We start from the raw sequence: 21,193 nt of genomic DNA, 5'->3' as shown, positions 1-21,193 counted from the left end.
CTGCAAATAGCTCGTTGGGAAATCTGAACCCCATATTTAAAAGATTAGTAATCACAGCAACAGTGTTTTCACCACTGCTGGAAGAGATGGTGAGGGACAGGGTGAGAATTACTTCTGCTTGAGTCACTTGCCAGTTTATGAAGGTTCTTCATGAATAAGTCATATCCGTGGAGGTTTCCTCAGAACATGATTGCCTCCTCAGTTCAAAAAAATGGCATTGGCAGATAACCTCCTAGAGTCTGGGTCCATTTCTAGTCCTTGTTTCATTTCAATGTTTTTCCGATATGTGCAGTGAATGTCACCTCTTCCTCTTTCCTCCCTCCACCCCTGTCTCCCTCATATCCCTCCAGATGCTGAAGACATGCCTAGCCAATGTTGGGAAGCTTCCCAGTGCTAAGCAAAGAAGCTGATGTTACATTTGGGTATTATTTGCAGCTGCTTTTATTTATGCTTTTTCATGACTTTACTACCCTTAAAAAAATTGATGTGGCAAAACACAGCTACTGTACTAAGTGTAGTACACAGGTAGGGGGCCAAGTATTTGCATACCCGGCTAATACGGCACAGAGTAAAGCAATTGCGGGTGTGCTAGATTCCCAAAGTTCCCATCCTGACAGCTATTCTTTTTCTCCTCTCCACCCCTTCTTCTCCACCAAGGTAGGTTTGTCTGTTTATCTTTCTATTTTTGCATCGGTTAGATTGTGCTCCCTCTTCATCAGTGTACATGAGGGTGAGAGGAGATGTTCAAGTTCTTCTTGTATTGACTTACATTGGTCTCTTGTACACTAGGAAAAATGTTTCTGTTTCTCTTACGCTGATCTATGCAACCATGTAAATCAACACATATATCACATATATCAGCATCCCTGAAAAAGGGATTATTTCCTATTAAAACCTGGCTATTTCCAGCTGCTTTACACACACACACACACACACACACACACCCCGCCCAGTGGGAGGCTGGGCTTCTCAAAGATGGAGGAGACCAGATTGCTCCTTTCCTGAGACTCATTTCAAGTTGCAGGGTGACACAAGCCCGCTGAAGTTAATAACTGGCAGAGCACTAGGTTTTGGTGCCAAATTGTCATGCCTGAATAAAAGAGGGTAGGAGCACTCGGGTCCAATGTTAGCAAATGGAATTGCGTTGGAGGGGTTAAGACCCACATCTTTTGTATGTGGCTCTGTCTGTTTTATTGCATCTGAAATACATCTAAGTAACCCCAGAAAGCGCAGTCCTTGGAAAAAGCACGTACTTCCATCACAAAATGTAGCCTAGCTTAAAACAGCCAGAAATTGGTGGGAAACATCTTTTACATTCTAAATATAGCTTGTGCCGCTTTGTCACAGCGGAAAGCAGCTTCGCAGTAGCTGTTTTTGAAGCACAATTAACTAATTGTTATTGAACTGATCAGCATCGCTCACGCAGCATTCCTGATGGCACAGGGGTACTGCTGCACAGGGGAAGCGTTCCTCGCTCCCACCTCTCTTTTGCAGACCCTGTAAGAAAATGGCCAATAAACACAGAACAGTTTTCTCTCATGCTGCTTTTCCTTTGTGGAAGGAGTGACTGCAGGCATCTGCAGATACACCTCTTTGTTCTTTCTTGGGAGGTACCATCTTTGCGTTCCTTCTCGAAGCCCAGACTGCAAGAAAACCTCCTGCGTTTTGCTTAGCCCATTCTGCAGATCAGTCTCACTGTTTTTATCTTGTGACCTTCTGTTTGTTTTGTTGTGTTTGGCTTTTATAATCCACTTAACTGTTGCTTATCTATGCCATAACTTGAGGGCAGTGGTTGCAACGGGAGAAGAAACAATCTGTTCTACGTGCCACTGCAGGAACAGAACTTCAATACGGTGAGGATGGTTTAGACTAGACATTTAAAAAAAAAAAACCACTAACCTGAGAGTTATTTTAAGAGTTATTAAAATAGGGATATGCTGGCAGAGTTTGTGTGGGGATGGCAGGGGAATCTGGAAAGAGGTCAGTGATCAAGATTACACAAACATCTGACCAGCCAAGCTGAGCCTGGTGTGACGCAGGAGGATGGATGTCTGAGCCCTCTCCAAATCCTTTCCAGCTCTATTTTCCATGACTGTGTCTGCCAGGAACCAGTGTGTAAACTTTGGAGGTGCTTGCATGTGCATGCTTTAATTGTCAGCACATGCTACATTGAATATCGCTGTGTTTTCTCTCTTGTTGTTCCTCACTAGGTAGGTAAGATTACAGCCCATGGGTCAGAACATGCTGCAACCACCCCTCCATACAGCGTGTAGACATACAGATTAGAGGCTTTTTGGGCCTGGAGCTGTCTCTTTGTTCTGTGTTTATGCAACGCATTGTGCAATGAGATTCTGGCCTCTAGGTGCTAACACCAAAATGCAAATACATTGATTACTAGGGAATAAAAGCAGGCATGTTCACAAAAGCATGCTTTGATGAACTGGAGAGGGGGGAAATGCTTGCTAGATAGAAAAGGATCAGTGGTCTTTACAAAACAGAAATTTGCTTGGGATTGTTTGGAACTGTGGGATCAAGCTGTCGCACAGAAAATCTTCAGTCTCTTCCACTGCATTTTTCTCCTTATTTTTTGCCTGCATATTTATTTAAATGGCATGAGTATCGGGGAATCTTGTCCAAGACTTGTCTGTGAATTTCCTGACATAATACTGGCATTGTAGAAACAATTAGAAAATCAGGAGAGGAGAAATCCTTTGCTGCACAGAAATTGGAGCAGATGTAAGAGCAGCAAGGAATGTTTCATACAAACAGTTATTAGGTTTACCCAATGAATCACAAGGATTTGTAGCCTACCTGTGCTACAGAGCATCGTGGCAACTGTCAACTAAGAAAAGGAATAGTAGTTTCATATTGATGAAAAGCTCTCGGTGCCACACAGCCCAGAGAGCAAATATCCCAAGCAAGCAGCGAGAAAAGCTGAGGTGAACCTTCTGCAATGCATGGAGCTCCGGTGCGGGCAGGCCACTGGGGATTTTAAGCACCTTCTCTTTAAAGGTTATGAGCATTCACAAGCTCAAATTGACTGCAGTGTGAGCAGAGGCTGTTCAGTACGACTGGAAAATGAGGGCAGAGAGATGTTTAAATGTGGATTTAGATGTGTAACTTTATTCATGGGCTCATTTTGACTCTCTCTTGCCTTTCCAGATAGATTTGTGGTCTTTACATGATCCTGCCAATATCATCCCAGTCCATAGATGATGATTTTTTTTTTTTACTAACTACTGTATAACCTGCTCAGCCTTTCTCCTTACTTTTTGGCTGAGGGAGAGTTTCAAGGAGACAATCTCAAAGGTGAATTGAAATCAGATAAGAAATGTTTACCAATATCTCCATGAGATTCCAAAGCAGGATATCTGCACAGAATTAGACTTCATGAATACACACGTGTTTTTTTTCAGGGAAAGTGAAATGCTTTCCACGTGCCAAGAGCTGAGTTTGGACCCTCAGGGGTCTGTGTCACTCCTGCTATAGTTGATAATGTCACTAACACCTAAATCAGTGTGAGGAATGCAGCTTTAACCTTGCTTTTTATGTATTCATGATTTCAACAGCCATGAAAAAAATTCAGGGCTCAGTAATCTTGAACTGCATTCCTAGAAGGTAAAAGGCTTTTGAATTCACCTTTAAAATGCATTTGCTTTTATTTGCACAGGCTGTCCATACATTCACTGAATGGTTTGGGGTTTCAAACAGGTAGAGTCTTTAGGGATGTGTTTCCTTCTTTTTGAAGTATTTCATTTCACCCTTAATGTAATGTGCTGTCTGCACAGAGCCACATCAAGCATCAGCAGCACTTTTCTGCTGTCCCTTGCTGTCAACAAGAAATCTGTGCTTAGAAGAGGAGGGACATGTCAGCCTTTGGAAGTTGAACAGAGGAACAGACTCACAGGGCACAAAACCAAACAATTTGCATCTCGTCGAGGCTCTGGGGTAGCGAAGAGAAATGTCTTTTTCCACATTGTCTTTTTTTTTTTTCTTTTCCCTCCCATCAAATTTTCCAGTGCAGTGCCAAAAGGGCAGCTCCAGCAGCGAGCGTGTCAGTGGAGAATGATCACTGGCACTTTTTAACCATTGTGTTTCTTAGACGTGCTCCAAAAAGGGTTTGAGGAAAAGCGGTGTTTTTCTGGCAGCAGCCTGCACACACAGGCTCTTCTAATGGTCACATCTCAGAAGCGGCAATTGTTCCAGGCTGGCACATGGGATCCAAAGAAAAATGCTATTGTAGATGCTGCTTCAGACCTGGGTATTGAGAGCACTTTGAAACTGTCAGCTCAGAACAGGCAGTAGTGTCACTACCTAGAAAGAAAATACATTGCTCAAGTGATCCATTTTCTTCTGTGATTGTACATATTCCTGTTTCCCTGAGCATGTCATCATCTGCGAATCTCCCAAGATGTATTTTCAGGTTTGTAAGGTGTGATCAGTTGGGCCTCGCGCTCTGATGTGTGCTGTGAAAGTCTCAAAATCTTGAGATTTGCGGTCCTTAACAGAACAGCACTACATTGCGCTGAACACAGCCAGCCGGCCGGCGAGCTGCTCCCTTTGCTCCTCCGCGAAGTGTGGAAGACAGGGCAGCAATTAGACGAGCGCACCCCTGTGAACAAGCTGTATTTTACCAATGGTCGTTGTCACCTCGTGCATTCACTACATCCAGCTAAAAAGGAAACAAAAAAATATAATAAACAAACAGTTTTAACTGAGCACTGGGATAAAGGCTATTTCCAATTTTGCCTTTCACATTTTAATTGTACAGCAATAATTTTGCAATAGAGTTGCCGATGGCAAACATGCAAAAGACATTAACTTTATTTATGTTTTGGATTATTAATGTGGCTGTTAAAATTCCTCCAGTTAGTTTTGATTGAATTGTTTTTTTGTGCGATTCTGTCGTTTAATGGAGCGGTAAATAAGAATTTCTGATAATGAGTCCAAGCATCTGTCACAACAACCTGGCGCTGGTTATTAACATTTCCATTAACGGCAGGGTGGGCAGTGATAATATGGAAACCACACAGTTAGAACAAAATAAATAGTTGGTGTCAGGCTGAGTGGGTGTTAATTACTATTTTATTTTATAACTCTGGGGGGAGGGAGTATCGGTAGAAAAGTGTGACTTACGAAGGTCATTCACTCTAAGGAAAGAAGTCTCCAGAGGAACAGATAACCGGGGCTATCTAACTGGAGTAGTGAATGCTTTATCGCTTCTATTTATTGCCCATAAAGGGGCTGAGAGAAGAGAGGCAGCTTTCTCAGGTGGTCTGGGTAAAGGCTACGGCACCGTGCCCACGGAGAAAGGAGAAGTGTACCCTTTGCCCTGCCTTTTTCTTCCTACTCCTGGAGTTTGAGCAGGTCACGCTTCAGCACCTTTTCTGTAAACAGAACATGTGCTGTTTTGTTAAGACCTGCCGGAGGCAGAGGCAGCAGGTCGGGAAAACAGACTGTCCTTGCTAGCAGCTGGGGAAGAAAACCCACCTGCACCAAGTTGGATTCCAACAAAAGGAAGGCTGGTGTGACCCAGGTGCACTCAAAGATTAGTTTTTTAGCACAGCGCAATGCAAAGAAGAAACACCGTCAGGAGCCAAAGAGGGCCAGCAGGTGTATGTGAAGGTATAATCAAAGCAGAGCTAACAAGTAGCAAGCGAGGAGTCATTTTGTAATGCATAAAATATTAGTTGGCTTGATTAGCATCTGGCTGGTTTGGGGGGTAATTTTAGACTGTATTTTGGCCCTAGGTCTTGGAGCCTTGCAAACAGGCTGTTAGAAAGACTTGCTGCTGAGTGGGAGGCCAGGCTGACGGTGGCAAGGGGATTGCGTTGCTCCCAGTTACTTTCAAGAGTGGTCGGTCAGGAGCGCAGTGTCACTGCCAAAGGCAAGCCCCAAACGTTGCTGTAGAATGAAGACAAAATTCTCCTTTCTTTTCTAAAGCTGCTGGCAGGATTGAGTTGGTTCAATGTCTAAGCCAGCCTGCGTGGGACAGAACAGAACCACGTCCGGAGGCTCGGCTGCTCCTCCATCCACGTGTGCTGAGACTTCCCTGTGATACAGATACCTCCGGGGCTGACTCTGGTAGCTGACTTCTGGCGTAAAGAGAGTCTGTCCTGGGTCCTTCTGCAAATGGAAAATTGCAACCTGGATATGAACTAGTTTTGTGTGTCACTATTAATTCTTCTGTCCTCCTTTCTCTCTAGCACCAGCACTGGCCCCACAGAACATCCAAGTAAACTCTCTTTCTGCAAGCCAGCTGGAGCTCACCTGGGACCCCCCTCCTCCCGACAGCCAAAATGGGAACATCCAAGGCTACAAGGCAATCCTCCTGTTTCTACTGGTTTCATTTATCTTGCTTGGCATTGCTATTACTTGTGAGATAGCTCTACCAACTACAGTTGCTCTCACTGCATAAGGCAAATTAAAACAGCATTCAGACTGCAGGATGGAAATGGCACTAAGTCCCAAAACCAAAAGAAAGAGAATGAGATTGGGGGCTGGTGGTGGTGGTGGGAGAAAAGGAAAAGCATGTGGCTATTTGTGGAGGAGGAGAGTGTGGGGAAACAGGGTATGCAGATAAGGAGGCAGCTCCGCTTATGCAGGCAACATATCCGCTCCAAAAAGCAACAGACGCACAAGAGCTAGGGGCAAGAAGTGTATTGAAGAAAATTAACTGAGCTTTCTATCTATCAAATGTTACAAGCCATTAGGAAAAGCAGAACTTTCTCCAAGCTAGAAGCCTGAGCCAGGTCAGATTTCGGAAGAATTATTTCATTTCCTTAGCTTTAACAAAATTAAATCATAGTATTAATTGCATTTGGTTCATAGGCGATGGGCACGTTGCAGAGGCATGTTGTTTAGCTTCTCCAGCATGAGAATGGACCCTTGGAGAGTAGAAACGGGCAAGTCTACAAACACTGGAGCTTGGCTTGGGTTCAGTGTCTGGCTCTGCCTCTCTCCATGAATTTAGGTCCATAAGCAAAGAAAAGCCAAGCCAATGTGAATAATCTGGCATCCCTTCTTGGCAGTAACAAGCATCCTTATAGATCAATTCATGTTCTTTTCCTTTTGTACATATATAGATGGCTCTAACAGCTTGGCTTGTAAGAGCCAAGGTGGAGTCTTGCCTTGGCTCGTTCTCTCAACTTTCTGGCTTGCTTTGGCCTGTTGTAATGCTCTCGCTGCCAGGCCTGTCCAATAAGTAGGGCTGGCACCACTTTTCCTCTTGGAAACGACTTCTCCAAAGCCTAATTTTATGGCATCAGGATAAAAATTATGTAAGGGAAGACTGAGGAAAAAGTACCTCAAGGAACTTTAGGGAAAGTCTTTATTACCCTCTACAGGAAGGCATTTGCTTGGCTGTCCTGCGAACACAAATGGTGAAACCGTTGCGTGCATACAGAGGTGAATTATGGGCCATCGTATCAGGATGCCAGTGCTGACAGGCAGCTAGCATTTCAGGGAGAATTTAAAAACTGACCTCTCATCGCTGAACTCTGGCAGCTCATATCTGCTGTCATTAGGCCATATTTCAGCCTGTGCTCTATTTTTTGAGTGATGTATTCAGCTACATGGTCACCGGACTCAGGGGAATTTGCCAAAGGAAGAGAAGAGATTGGGCACGTGGTGAAAAGCGTTGGTATCCCATTTAACGGAGTAGTCCAGAGCAAAACTGCGCCATCTTCCTGATCTTTCATAGCTGCAATGCCCAGATATTTTCTAGGTGTGGGATATACTAAAACATCTCACTGTCCCAACAGATTTATTACTGGGAGAGCGACATCCAAAATGACACTGAGAAAGTGAAGGTACTTTTCCTGCCAGAGACAACCGTCCGGCTCAAAAACCTGACCAGCCACACGCGGTACATGGTCTGCATCTCCGCTTTCAACGCAGCCGGGGACGGCCCCAGGAGCAGCCCCTCGCAGGGCAGGACGCACCAGGCGGGTACGGGATCATAGTCTCGTCTCAAAGCACAGACTTGGGGATGACCAGAATGTAGCTGGGCGGTGGCTAGGGGAAATGGGTGGAAGCAGGTGGGCACTGGTGTTTAGATTTAGCCTTTGGATGGGTCATTACATTGTAATGGTCTTGGAAGGGAAAAAAGGGATCAGACAAGTGGGCCATGTGGGAAAGGGAACAATACAGTGGAAATAAGAATGGACTGGCAGAAGGACCAGTCCCTTCACAAGCTGGTCCAGGAGGAAACTGTCTGTGGATCTGTGTTTCTGGCCTCTGCTGTCACATCTGAAAGTCTGAAGGACCTCATCTCCAGTGCCTGGAAATTGCCCAAACAGTCCTGTCAGAGAATTATTGTACTTTTTATAATTTCTACTTTTTTTTTTTTTGTCTTTTAAGCTGGATGAGCAGCCACCCAGTCAGACTGAGCTGTCTCTGTGCTGGACGTGACCATGGCGGGAGCACTCCAGCACAGGGTGAAGGCAATGCCCTTGGTGGTGGCTATGAAGAGATGGTGTGCACTCGGGCTGTACGCTCATGTAGCACCCTTCTGAGGGTCCTTCCCTTCTGTGTCCTATCTCCTTGCTTGCTTTTGAGGTTCAGCTTTGCAGCCGAGTGGCTGCTTTTTTTAGGACAGGTTGGGTTTCTGATTGATTACAGGACATTTGGGTACAATTGACAAATCCCCTTCTCAGCTTGTTTCCTTTAGATTTAGGCTGGGCAAGTAAACTGATTTTTTATAATATGTATGTATATCAGATTGACTACTCCTACTGCAATTCAATCTATTTGTAATCCTTCCAGCACCCAGTGCTCCCAGCTTCTTGGCGTTCTCTGAAATCACTTGCACTACACTCAATGTGTCTTGGGGCGAGCCGACAGCAGCAAATGGAGTCCTGCAGGGTTATCGAGTAGTCTATGAGCCTTTGGCTCCCGTCCAGGGTAAGAAAGACCTCCGATCATACATATTCATGGGGAAATGACAGAAAAGCACTGTAGTATCTTTTATCTCTGCCTAATTTCCTACTTGCTCTCTGCTGTTTTCCAAGAGAAGCCAGGTGGCAGAGGGTAAGTAAAACAATTCCGTTTTTGCCAAAACTGTTCAGCGAACTATAATATTGTGGAATACAGCTTTTGTCTGTCCTCTCTCATTTTCTTGCACAAACTATATCCTGTGTGATTTGAAAAGTCATTTTATGGCCGTCGTTGCCTGGTATGGGCGAAGACGAAACTCAGCCTGAGAGTGCCTGATCGTCTCCCCGCATTGCGCTTTGAAATTGCTGAGTAGGCTTCATCCCAGAATAGTCGTCAGACATAGTTGTGTTGCTTATCACATCATGCGTCACTTGTGTTATCGCAAAGATTGCCCGGGCATCAAATGTGCTAGTCATCACTGGTACCACTGCTGCTTTTGACAGGGGGAGAATAACTGTGGTAGAGATTTAGTTGTGTCTGTTCACATGGAGTTTTCAAGCAGCATTTTTAACCCAGCACTAGATTTAAGCTAGACCAAAACAATGTGGTGGCCACAAATGTTTCATTAATTTGCCAGAACAGCGACAGAGAGGGATTTGGCAATTTCTCTGAAAACAAATGTAAATTCATTCCAAAGGTGAATTAGAAAAGATTACAAAGTTTGTGGATGGTATTACTAATATTTTTATATTCCTGGTAGATCGCCAGTAGTTCAATAGGATGTCCAACTTTGGCAGTGTGACAGCAGGGAGAGTAATTTCAGCCATTGCCAATCCATTTTAAACTCTTTTCCGAAGAAATAAGGATATCAATCACTCATAGTTGCTTCTTCTGTAAGGAATAAAGATCTATATTGTCTGACTATCCATGTCTCATGCACTGAGAAAGTTATATTCAGGAATGAAAATATGAGAATAAAAGCACTTTCAGCCTTTATGGTGGGCAGGTCCGAGCACAAAGAGCTAATGCAGAAAGCATTTCTAATTCTGACCGAGAAATGTGCATAGGGTATGCAGGAGGTTTGGGCTGTTTGGGCATTTCCTGCCTTTTATTCATTCCTACACAAGGTTTAAGAATGCATTTTTCCCCTGAAAATATGGAAGTGTCAGATCATGTTTTCTCTGCATGCATTTGACTTAACATCCTCAGAATCTTTGTTTTCTTTTCTTCTCTTCCACACCTCTGCCTGTGCTATCTCTAATTCTAGTTTGTCTTTCCTTGCCCTGTAGAAGATTTCTGATGTGAGCAGGGAGGTTATGGCGGGCTTTTCCTCAGATTCTAAATTTTTGCCTAAATTTATTTTCCAGTTCCTATCCATTTGTTCTTGTGCCAACATTTTTCTTTTAGCAAACATACTTATTCTCCCACCATGGTAAGTAATCCCTCCCTCGATGCCATAATTTTCCTCTGATAGAAAAGCCACGCTCCTTTATTTAGAGAGCAAGGTAAAGCCAAACTCATTTGAAGATGGAGCACGTAACGGTGCTGAATGCAGGCAGCGAGGCTTGCAGGGCTGGCAGCTGCCAGACCCCACGATCCCAGAGGGTCCGTCCAGCCCCAGCTCTCACATTCCTCCATGCCAGCTCTCTACAATGCAACAATATGGACCTGACCCCCTGGAGCTTTTTTCCTGCATCTTTTGATTTTTCACCCGTTTGTGATTTTCGGCTGAGCATCCTCACCATTGTGACACCTCCTGCCTTCCTACTCATAAGCCACCATTTCAAACCTGCATATTTTGCAAAACTTTCTAACAGCGATCTGTTCTTTAGCACAGTATTCTCCCTGCTTGACCTTTTATTGTTTAAGCTTTACAGTGTTGTGTTTTACACAAAAGTAGACAACAGAATTGCCCTGGAGCCTTTTTTAACGGTTCCTTTTTTTGGAACGTAACTTCAAAATGACAAATGCTTCCTGATTTGTCTTGGAGAAATGAAATAGTACACCTAGGGAAGGAGGGAGAGTTTTCACTGCTTCGTCGTTAACCAAGGAAAGATTCCCTCAGTTATAAATTGTATCTCGGAGAAAACTTTGAACAGAAATCGCTTGGACGTTATTCTTTATTTAACTGATAAAAACTGAAAGAAGCATGTTGATTTGCATAAAATAAGCATCTGGATTGAAAAACTCTTTCTTCTGCATTTTTCTGGAAAGACAAACTAGCAAGCTGCCTTCTCTAGTGGGAAAAACATTTCCCCGCTTCTTATCTTCTTGGTTTGAAATGTGTTACGTACATCTACAGAACCAGGAAAATGCCAAAAGGACTCTGTAAATTCAAACTTTCTGTTCTGTAAATTATTTTATGAATCAAATTCTTTCCATTGACTTACTTTTAGAAAATTTCAATAAAAGCTGGATTTTTTTTTGTTTTTAAAGCACTCATTGCCACTCTGCCCTTTATGCAGCATTGAGAATCTAAACGTGAAACTAGCTATGCATATTGATGAAGGAAATGACGCTGATTTTAATTCATCCGTGTAAGAAGAATTTCTTGGAGAGTGAGAAGGGTGAAGCACAAGTCATGACTTCAGCCTTGTCCAAGCTAACAGTGCTTTGATCGCGTGCAATAGTGCTTTGATCGCATCCCCTATTGCAGTGGCATTTATACCCACAAGTTACCTGAGAGATACATCCTTCATTCTGCATTCACTTGGTAATGGTGGAAATGACAGGACAAGATGAAAGGAAAGAACCTGGCCCTTGTTTCCTCCTCCAGCAATGTTGCAGGTTACTTGGCAAACAAGCAGTGGCGAAACGCTTGCTTACGAAGCAATCTGCAACATGCAGTCCTCCTCCTTTCTTCCCAGAATAATTAGTGAAGTTGCGTGTAGTCTCTTGGTAATTTCCCAGTTGTGTTGTAAGGTTTTTTTTCTTGTCAGTACCCACTTATCAAGCTTAAACTCTAATTATACTTATCAGTGCTGAAAATTGGCTATTATCACTACTTAAACTCCTGCTAATTGTAAGAAATACTTTCTTAGCAAACTGTTAGATAATTTTACTTACCATCTAGATGTAATAAGCTCTACTTGATTTCTTTTTTCGCATTGCAACCTTCTCTTATTTTTTTTTTTATCTGCATGGCCCTTCCAGGGGTGAGTAAGGTGGTGACTGTGGACATTAAAGGGAACTGGCAACGCTGGTTGAAGGTCCGAGATCTCACCAAGGGCATGACCTATTTATTCAGAGTGCAAGCCCGAACCATCGCCTATGGCCCTGAACTGCAAGCGAACGTCACAGCTGGGCCAGCAGAAGGTAAGTGGAACCATAAAACCACTTCGCAAGCCAGATCAGTTACACGAACGCGGTCCAACAGCGGGCAGTAGTGCACTCGGGGCTTAACGTGAATTTCTGAACCAAGGAGAAGTTGAGTCACAGGAACTCAGGACATGATTCAGTGGGTTTTGCAACTGCCCGTGGAAAACATGTTTCCTTTTTTCCTGAAATCTAGAAGTCTGATGTGAATAAACAAAACAGTGTGAATAAATCATAACACAAATGGGCTAGCCAGGGATTTCAAAGCTGCAGCCTGACAGTGCGGTGCATAATTCTGACTGTACTGCTCTGCGGTAGAGGCAAAACTGGAATAACATCTGCTGAAAGCAGCAGAGGTTCCTGGATGTAAAGCCAGAAAGAATTTACAATTATTCTCTCCTGACACTTTGGCTTATGCAGTGGCAGAGGTCTGCGAATTTCCTGATATGTCAAGAGGAGCTACAGGCTGAACACCAGCTTGGTTCAGTGTTTGACCCAAAAGAGATCGTTTGCTTATTTGATCAGTGGTTTTGATAAACAGGTAATCTAAAAAGGCAAATGCCCTCCAATGTGATAGAAGCCCGTCCAGTAAATCACAGAACATTAATGCAATGGTCACATTTGTGATTTTTGCCTCTTTTCCAGCTCAGGGAAATACTTTCTCCCTCCATCAGAGCCACGTCTGGCAATTCCACCCTTCTGGGTGCCAGCAAGCTTTCATTTTACGACAGTACCCTCCGTAGCCATTATCTGGGACGGCAGCACTGTGGATCCGCAGTCTAACTCTCATGGCCCACCGCAGACAGTATAAAGCAGAAATCCTCTCTGACATGACGGGGGCATCTTCCCAAGCGAATGGGCAGGTGGCTGTCCCCACGAACCTCTCCCTGAAACTCGGAGGCTGGTTTCATCTCTGAAGTCAGAAATAGAGATGTGCAAACGCAGCAGATACGCTAATGGTTAAAATGAGAGTGTTTTTTCTCTTCCCTTCTTAACACAGGTACCTGTAAACCTCAGCCATTGATACGAAACTGCTGGTACTAGAACTAGTGAAAAATTTAGGTCAATAGCCTATTGAGCTGGTTTACGTTGCCTATATGTTGACCAGTACTTCTAGATAATTTTTTTCCCCCTATATGAGTAGAAGAAACAAAGAATACTGCGGTCTGCCTGTGATACCACCACCATTTGCTATTCTCGTTTCATTCTTCAGGGTCTCCCGGCTCCCCTCAGGAAATTCTCGTGACAAAATCTGCTTCTGGGCTGACACTACAATGGACTGAGGGAGATTCAGGAGAAAAACCCACAACGGGGTACATTATAGAGGCACGACCCTCAGGTAAGCCATGGGAGACACGGAGAGCTTGATGTCAGGGGTGCCCTTCCGTCAGTCCGTGCTGAAACCAATTCTGCGGTGGAGAGGTGGTTTGTCATCCCAGTAAGGTAATGGGATTTTGTGATAGAGCACTGTTGCCAGCCGATATTAAACCATTGCTGGTTTATTATGTGGTTTAGCAGACTTTTTCCTGTTTGGGAGTAGTCACAGAAAATTACCCTTTCACTGTACTAAATCACTGTTAAATCATCAACTGATGAGCTAATACAGTTAATAATTAAAACTCACTTACGTGCTTACAGCATCTTTCATGCACAAGGACCAGTAAGTACTTGCAAACTGTATTTTGAGGACCACAGATAGAAGTCTGTCCTCCTCTGCAGCAGAACACAGCAGGTAGTTACTATTTTACTGCTAATAACAGGGCCAGGACTTTAGCACCATGTGTGAGGCACTTTGCCCAGTTGTTCTGCAGAGAGGGCATTGCAGGGAGGAAGGAATCCCGCCCCCCATCACCACGTTTTTTTCTTGGTGCTTTCCCACAGCTCCTTTGCTTCTGGGATTTGCATCTTACTGAAGCTGCTCTCTGCTTTTTCCAGAGTATTTCCCCAGTTGGACGCTGTCATTTTCAAAGTAGGCGTATGCTCCAGCCTGTTCACAGCCTCTCCCAGCTTGCTACCCCTTGCAAATTCAATAAGCGCACACTTTCTGGTAACCAAGTCATTAACAAAAAACAGTGAAGGCTGCCAGACCCCTGTGCAATCTCACTTGATAATTTCCCTCCACTCTGACAGTGAATTTTGATAACCATTTGCTGAGTACAGTTTTCCAGCCAGTGATGCATCTACCAGATACTTGTTTCACGTAGGCTGTGTTTGAATGTCACGATGTCAAAAGCTTTGCTGAAGTCACGATAGATGATGTCTGCTCTTTCTCCTCTATTGACAAGGTCTGCTACCCTGCCACAGAAGGAAATTAGACATGATTTATACTTGGCATATCTATGTTGGCTGCTTGTTCTTTCCTTTTTTACTTCTAGGTGCTTGTACGTTGCTTGATTATATATTGATTAAATGAAAGTTCATCTGTTTTGTTATATAAAGGATCCGAACTGTTTCTTGTATGTGTCTTGAATGTAAGGTTGCATTTAAAACCAGTTATTTTAATTACCTGTAACCAGACCAGTAACAAAATCATTGCCTGCTTTTCCGTGGTCATCACTGAAGATGCAGACTTCCATACTTGCATCTGATAGAATTTGCTCCATGAGCAAGTTAGTGAGGCTAATCAATTAGAGAGGCTAACTAATTTAGTGAGGCTCTGCTGTGACCCTAAAATTTCTTCCTAATTTCTGTCATTTATTGACAATTGTTTTCAAAACAACGTGAAGGAAAACGTGTACCTTCTCAAAGCACTGGAGTTTCCTGGAGCAATCAAGATTTTTTTTTTTAATTAGAGGTATGACACCACCGTGCTTCCATTTCCCTTACATCAGCTTATTGATTTCTGCCCTTATTTCTTCAAAGGTAGAAAATATCCTGTCTTATTTGAACAGCATTGTTTAGATAGCAAGTTAAACTGAAACTGTTCGTCGAAGTTGACTTACCAGCTTACGTTTCCCCAAACAGGTTTTTTTGAGTAAGAGTATTTTAGAAGGAAACCTGCAGCCCACGTGCAGATTGTCTGCAAGCTGGAAATTCAACTCGTGTGAGCGGTGACATTGCAAATTCATCCGATGTTCCTGGGCTTGTCTCACCATTGGATGTGAACGAACATTTTACAGTTCATGGCTAAGGATGTAGGATTTGTGGCCCGCTCTTTCTGAGTAGGGAGAAAAGAGTCCCTCCAAGGCAGGTCTGAGCTGCATTAACCCTGGGTCACTTCTGCTGGCCCCACTCCACTGATCCTGGAAACACACAGAAGAGGTCTTATTCTCCCGCTCTTGCAACCTGACTGTTGAGACATTTAATTCCCCTTCAGATTATTTTAATCCTATTCATGCTGCTGTAGGAAATGAACTAGGCATTTGTATGCTGGATTCTCATCCTTCGTTCTGGTTGCAGCTGTAGGAAGCGTGAAATGTGATCCAGGAGAGAAGACAGACTAATTGGAACGTTTGCTTATTTCACCCAGCGTCGGCTTCCTTTCTGCGCCGCTTTTCTTCCTCATCTCTGCATGGAGGAGTTTGAAATCTGAATTACGAGCTTAACAAAAGCAGGGAACTAATTCCTCCTGTCAAGGCTGGTCATTCAGAGCAGCTTCTGTTTTAATATAATTCTAAGAATTTGCTTCTGCACGTTGTTTATATGGGTAGTAGAGCGTGAATTGGAGCAACCTTTGTTTTTAAGGAGTTGTTGCCCAAGAGAAGACCAGTTGACTTGTGCCCTTCGCATAACATCAAGGAAGGGAAAGATACATTCGTCCCTTCTGAGATCAGAAAAGGGGCATTGAACAGACAGATGAAAAGCTTTAGCTTGTTGCCAATATTTAAATGCAATACCACTACCTTAGTGTTTCACATCTCAAGTGTCATCTATTATAGGCCTCATTACCCCAAACGTTAAATGCTGTATCATCTCATTTTCCCTGCTGTAGCTCCCTGCCAAGACTCTTCCATCAGAGTAGGAGGGTGGCTTTCTGTCAGAAATGGCAAACCCTACCCCCTTTTGTCACTCCCCTTTGAATTTTTCAGTGCCCTGCTGTGTCTCCCAGGGCTCCAGCTGCCCTGCTGGGTTTAGCAATGGTGGCAGCAGGCAGCTGAGATTGTTCATTTGATCTCCCCGTTTCTCTCCCAGATTTATGGAAGGTGACCAAGCTGACTACCTCCTCTGCATTTTGAATATGCTCGGACATGGGGATGGAGCAGGCAAACCAATATTTTTTCCAGAGTGATCTGTGCTAGAGGAAGACATTACCGAAACAGAAGAGTTTTTCTTTTCCTTCAACTTCTCTGTCCCCAGAGAAATGGGTTCCAGTTTAGTTCCTTGTGCATTACAAGAAATGCAATTAAGCAGCCTCTGTCACTGCCATTGTAAGCACTCCCCAGACATCAACTAGGCTGGCTAAGGAATGGGTATTAGATTGCATCCTCAGTTTTTATGTACAGAGGAAAAGACAGAAATGGCACGATGATGTTAAGGTTCCCAGTGCTGCTGGAAGGAGTGGAGAAGCTGGATTCACCCCTCTTTTCCCAACCCCCTGCCACATCCAAGGCTCCTCTCTCTGGCCGGTGCTTTAGCGGTGGGCACGTGACCTGTAAACTACTAAGCAGGCTCACACAGACAGACTTTCCTTCCCACTTATCCCCTACCTACAAAGCAGGGGGTTTTGCATAACACCCTAGGGATCCACGCTGCCAGGAGTGCACGTGGATATGTAACTGCCAAGCGTGGCACCTTCATGCGTGGATTTGCCTCCTGCAGTCATCTTGAGCTGCAGGGCAGCTCTGTAGATGTTCGGTCAATATGCTTCATGGCTTGTGTCACCTCAGGAAAAGCCTCTGACCAAGGACAAGCCAATATGGATTTCCTCTTCTGCTTCCTCTCCACATAATGTGTTTTGGGGTTGGTTTGTTTGCTTTTCCCAAGCAGGGGATGACTTAAGCCCAATGGGAGAGAATTGCATCTTAACATGTTTCCAATAGTAATATTTCTAGCACTCATGAACAGGCTGGTTAAACCTCAGATTAGCCACAAATCATGAGCTTGGGACACAGACAAGTCAGGAAAGTGTTTTCTTTTGCTCCGCCAGATGATCAGTTCCATCCAGGCGGCAGACGTTTTGGGGAAGAACCTGTCTACTTGGAGTGGGGATTGTCCTTCCTATAAGTGCTGGTTTTCGCTTCCCACACCCTGAGGGCAGATCTCACTTTAGTTTTCTTTCTGGTGTCTTGAGTAATGTTTTTATGTTTTCTTCCTTTTCTATTTATTTTTAAAGAAATGAGGGAGTGCGGTGTCAAACATGGACACAAACCAGCAGAAGTCAGTAAATTCAAAGTGAAGGGTGCAGCTGCATTGCCGGCATCTGCCATGGGGCCTTTGGTTCGCTTCTGCTCACAAACGACATGCCGAGGCTGACAGTTTGTCAGCCTTCACTTCCCATTCTTGTCCTTTCGCTAGTTTGCATGATAATCCAGCCCTTTGCCTCTGACAAATACATCCATGTTTTAATTTTGTCCTCGGTAGGAGGAACACTACCCGCATTCAGGCAGTCCTTAACTCTCAGCAGCTTCTCCCCTCATAAACCTCCTAATGTGTAATTAGGAGAAAGTTTTACGGCACGGCTCTCTTACTGCAAGAGGGGAAGGCTGGTGTTTAAGACCCGAATAACTGACAGCTTTCCATCTCCCCAGCCGCAGCACGGCAGTCGTTCGTTAGTGGCCTGAGTTAGCAGAGCCAGGAGCCTTCGTTACTGACTGACAGTTTTACTCAGCGTGGAGACCCTGATTAATTGCCTGTGAAGCCAGGCTGGCCTGTGGGTGCTGTGTATGGCTGCAAGCTGCAGTGTTGCTCCTCGCTGACACAGGATGGCCAGCGCCTGGCCCGGGAGGGTGGCTGGGGCAGGCTGGACATCACGCTAGGTCGGAGGTGGTTTCACCTTCCCCTGCCATTCTGATCTTCTCCCTGTGCACGGGCCTCACTCCCAAATTGGATGGAGGCGTCAAGGCTGGGAGATAAAGCTCTCACGTCAGCAGGAAATAGGGCTGGGGGAGGGTCTGGTGAAGCATTGATAGAAACAAGAAGCAGAGAAAATTTTTTTTTTTTTTGAGGAGCCTCCCCTTTTCCATCACGACGTTTAGGCTTTTTTAAGAGGCCGAGTGCCCGGTGAAAAGCAACGTGAAATGAAGAAAGGGACAGACGTTACTGAAGGAAAAGCATTTGCGAGCAGCGCAAGTGCATCCCCGCTGCCAGCTGTGCTGCCTCTCTCGGGACATTGACTGGGGCTGGCTGGGCCTCGCACCTCTTTGCGGGAGTCTGCTGTGGCAAACTTTGCGTTTCTTGGTGGTTTCTGTGAGTTAATACCCAGCTGATATCCCAACCATGGCATGTGCATCTTTCCTCCCTAAACTGAGTGGAAAATACTGTGTACAGTGTACTAATGACTTTCTACTGAACTTAAAGGCCAATCTTTTGCTATCACAAGTGACCTTCTAATGAATTCTCTTTCAGCTGAACTTCTAACATTTAGAGCAAACCTAGTTTTGAGGGATGGGAGAAGAGATGTAGTGAATGAATTCGCAAGTGTGTGTTCAATATTTAACCTCAAAGTTCATCACTGAAGTAAAATGCTTTTTTAGTTTGTGTATATCTGATTGTGATCTCTGTCTACAAAGAGGGGCCTCGGTATTCCAGATGGAGATAAGATAAATTAATTGAAGCTCTGGAATTAAAAATCTTGTTGGCCAGGGCTTGGGAAGCCACAGACTATCCTGTGCATAGCATTGGCTTGGGGTCAGCAGTGGGGGAGATGTGAGGATGTCCCCCTCTCCAGGCTGCCACCGCGCAGACTTCTGACCACTGTAGCCGCATCAGCACCTCTCTGGGATCCCAAGGATCACACGCTGGGTTCCATCTTGGCCAAGCCCTGTTTCCTACTCCAGAAAAAAAAGTTTGGGCAAAGATTCTTTCAATGAATGAAAGGGGGGTGGGCCAGAGAAGATAGGGCCACCAGCCGGAGCATCCCTGAGTCCCTGTGAGACAGGAATCCCTCTGAAGAAACATCCACCAGCAGCCTTTGCTGCCCTGCACCATCGCCACCATAGCCAAGGGGACACGGGGGTGGAAATGCAACATTGACTTCTCAAGGGTAGTTTTCCCAACATACTGCAAGTTTTACAGAGTTGGTTAAATTTACACTTCTTGGTCTGTTGGATATTCTGTACTGTGCACCCTGATAGGTTTGAGAAAATGAGTGAGAAAGTGTGTGTGTGAACAGTTGTGTTTGTTGCAATGAGTGTTGAACATTCATTTTTATTGTTGCCTTTTCTTCCCCCATTTAAGTGGCTTTCAATGCAAACAAATTGCTTTTCAGACAATTCGCAATGGGCTCAAATCCTCTTATTGCTGTTTACAAATGTGTTTATGAAAGCTCAGGCAATTCCAGCAATTATGGCAATATTTTGTAGTCTGAGATGCACCTTCCTAGTATTGGTGGTTGCAACAATCTAACTTTGAAAATGCGTCCCTCATTCCGCCCTCTTCAGAGAAACTAAATCCCAAGCTCCCTTTTTATTACATTGTAAGTTTACGTGGTAGAAATAATCTAGCCTTCTATTGCCCTGTAAAAGGGAAGTCAATATTTTATCTCTTGTTTTATAGCCATTGTAATATCCAACTAATACATAACAATGGTACATTATGATAACTTCATTATACTCTGATCATGCTGGTGAATAATGTATTGGTGTGAATTTTAAGCATGACAGAAAAATTACCTATTTTTATTGTTCTTTGGTACTTCTCAAATGTAGCTGGAACAATACATTTCAGCCTGCTTTTTGCATCCGCTGAGACTGCCAGTCCTCATGATCAGAAAAGATGTAGTTTGGGGGTTGTTAGTCATTGTGTGTGTTGCTGGACGTGCAGCACGGTGCAAATTACTGAGCCAATATTTACTGATGCCAAAGTTAAAATATTCACATGGAAATGCACCTGCAGTGTTAATCAATCCATCTTTGCTGCTATTCCCTGTTGCACAGAAGTAGGCTAAGGGCCAAATTTTGCTCTGTTACGCCAGGACAATTCTGGAATCGCTGCGGTGACTCCAATTAGTTTACACTCAGGTAAATGCAAAGCAAATGAGAACAGATTCCTGCCTTACATTGCAGCAGTGGAACAAGTCGCTGAGGGTAGTGCTGCTGGCTCCTGCTTTATTGTTACCTCGATAACACCTCGAGCTACAGAAGTCATGCTGATGCTCGAATCTCACAGTGCAGAGGACTTGCTTTCAAAGCAGGCAGCTCCTGCGCTGGAGTCGTATCTCTGCAGAGGTTATCGTCGTATTCCCATTGCTGTGGGACATGCAGAGAAAAATAGATATTGCTCGAACAGCTTTGATAACTAAAAGTAAAAGCCCAATGGGATACTTGTGAGGTCAGATCTATACAAGTTACGCTGGCTTAGGCTGGCTGAGAGTTTGGCACCGTGCGTAGACAGTAACTCCATTTTGTCAGTGAAAGGGCTGGGCACCATTCGTTGCTGAAAAGCAGTCTGTTTAGATGAATGTTTGATTCCTGCACTCAAAATTATTGACTGACGTTTTTAATTATAGTTGGTTTTGTTCTTTCTGGTAGCAGCGTCCATCTTGTTGAAAGTTCTTTCCATTGTAGTCAAGTGAATATAAGGTTATGGGTATGGATCAGGGACCAGAATGTACCTGATCAGGATGCGCATCAGGATCAATGTCAGTATGGCTGTTGAGAACCGAGATTACCCTACAGAAACGCTCTCATCAGAATGGCATTGTGTTTCTAACACCTTTGAGAGGTTTATAATACAAACAAAAACTCATTCCTGTTTAAAAATGCATGGCACAGAAGCCTAATGGCGGCTGTCTCGCTCTGCGGGCTGTGCCACGATGCAGGCCAGCACATGCGAAGGACATCTCACTGTTGATGTTGTGAAGCAAGCAGCACTCCAGTGACACCAGGCCACCAGGCACCAGTTC

The 21,193-nt window shown here is 44.3% G+C and overlaps 1 protein-coding gene across 1 annotated transcript in view; it reads left to right on the top strand.

Moving 5' to 3' along the window:
* Window positions 1–21,193, top strand: part of SDK1 (sidekick cell adhesion molecule 1) — a 417,731-nt gene that overhangs the window by 383,601 nt on the left and 12,937 nt on the right. The window contains exons 36-40 of the mRNA XM_075718433.1: window positions 6,207–6,322; window positions 7,764–7,950; window positions 8,767–8,904; window positions 12,031–12,192; window positions 13,406–13,531. Of these exons, the coding sequence (XP_075574548.1) occupies window positions 6,207–6,322; window positions 7,764–7,950; window positions 8,767–8,904; window positions 12,031–12,192; window positions 13,406–13,531 (729 nt within the window). The remainder of the gene's footprint in view (window positions 1–6,206; window positions 6,323–7,763; window positions 7,951–8,766; window positions 8,905–12,030; window positions 12,193–13,405; window positions 13,532–21,193) is intronic.

Source organism: Pelecanus crispus, chromosome 11, assembly GCF_030463565.1.
Source record: "Pelecanus crispus isolate bPelCri1 chromosome 11, bPelCri1.pri, whole genome shotgun sequence".
Lineage (NCBI taxonomy): Eukaryota > Metazoa > Chordata > Aves > Pelecaniformes > Pelecanidae > Pelecanus > Pelecanus crispus.
Note: the sequence above shows the minus strand (reverse complement) of the source record. Positions and strands in the feature narration are given on the sequence as shown.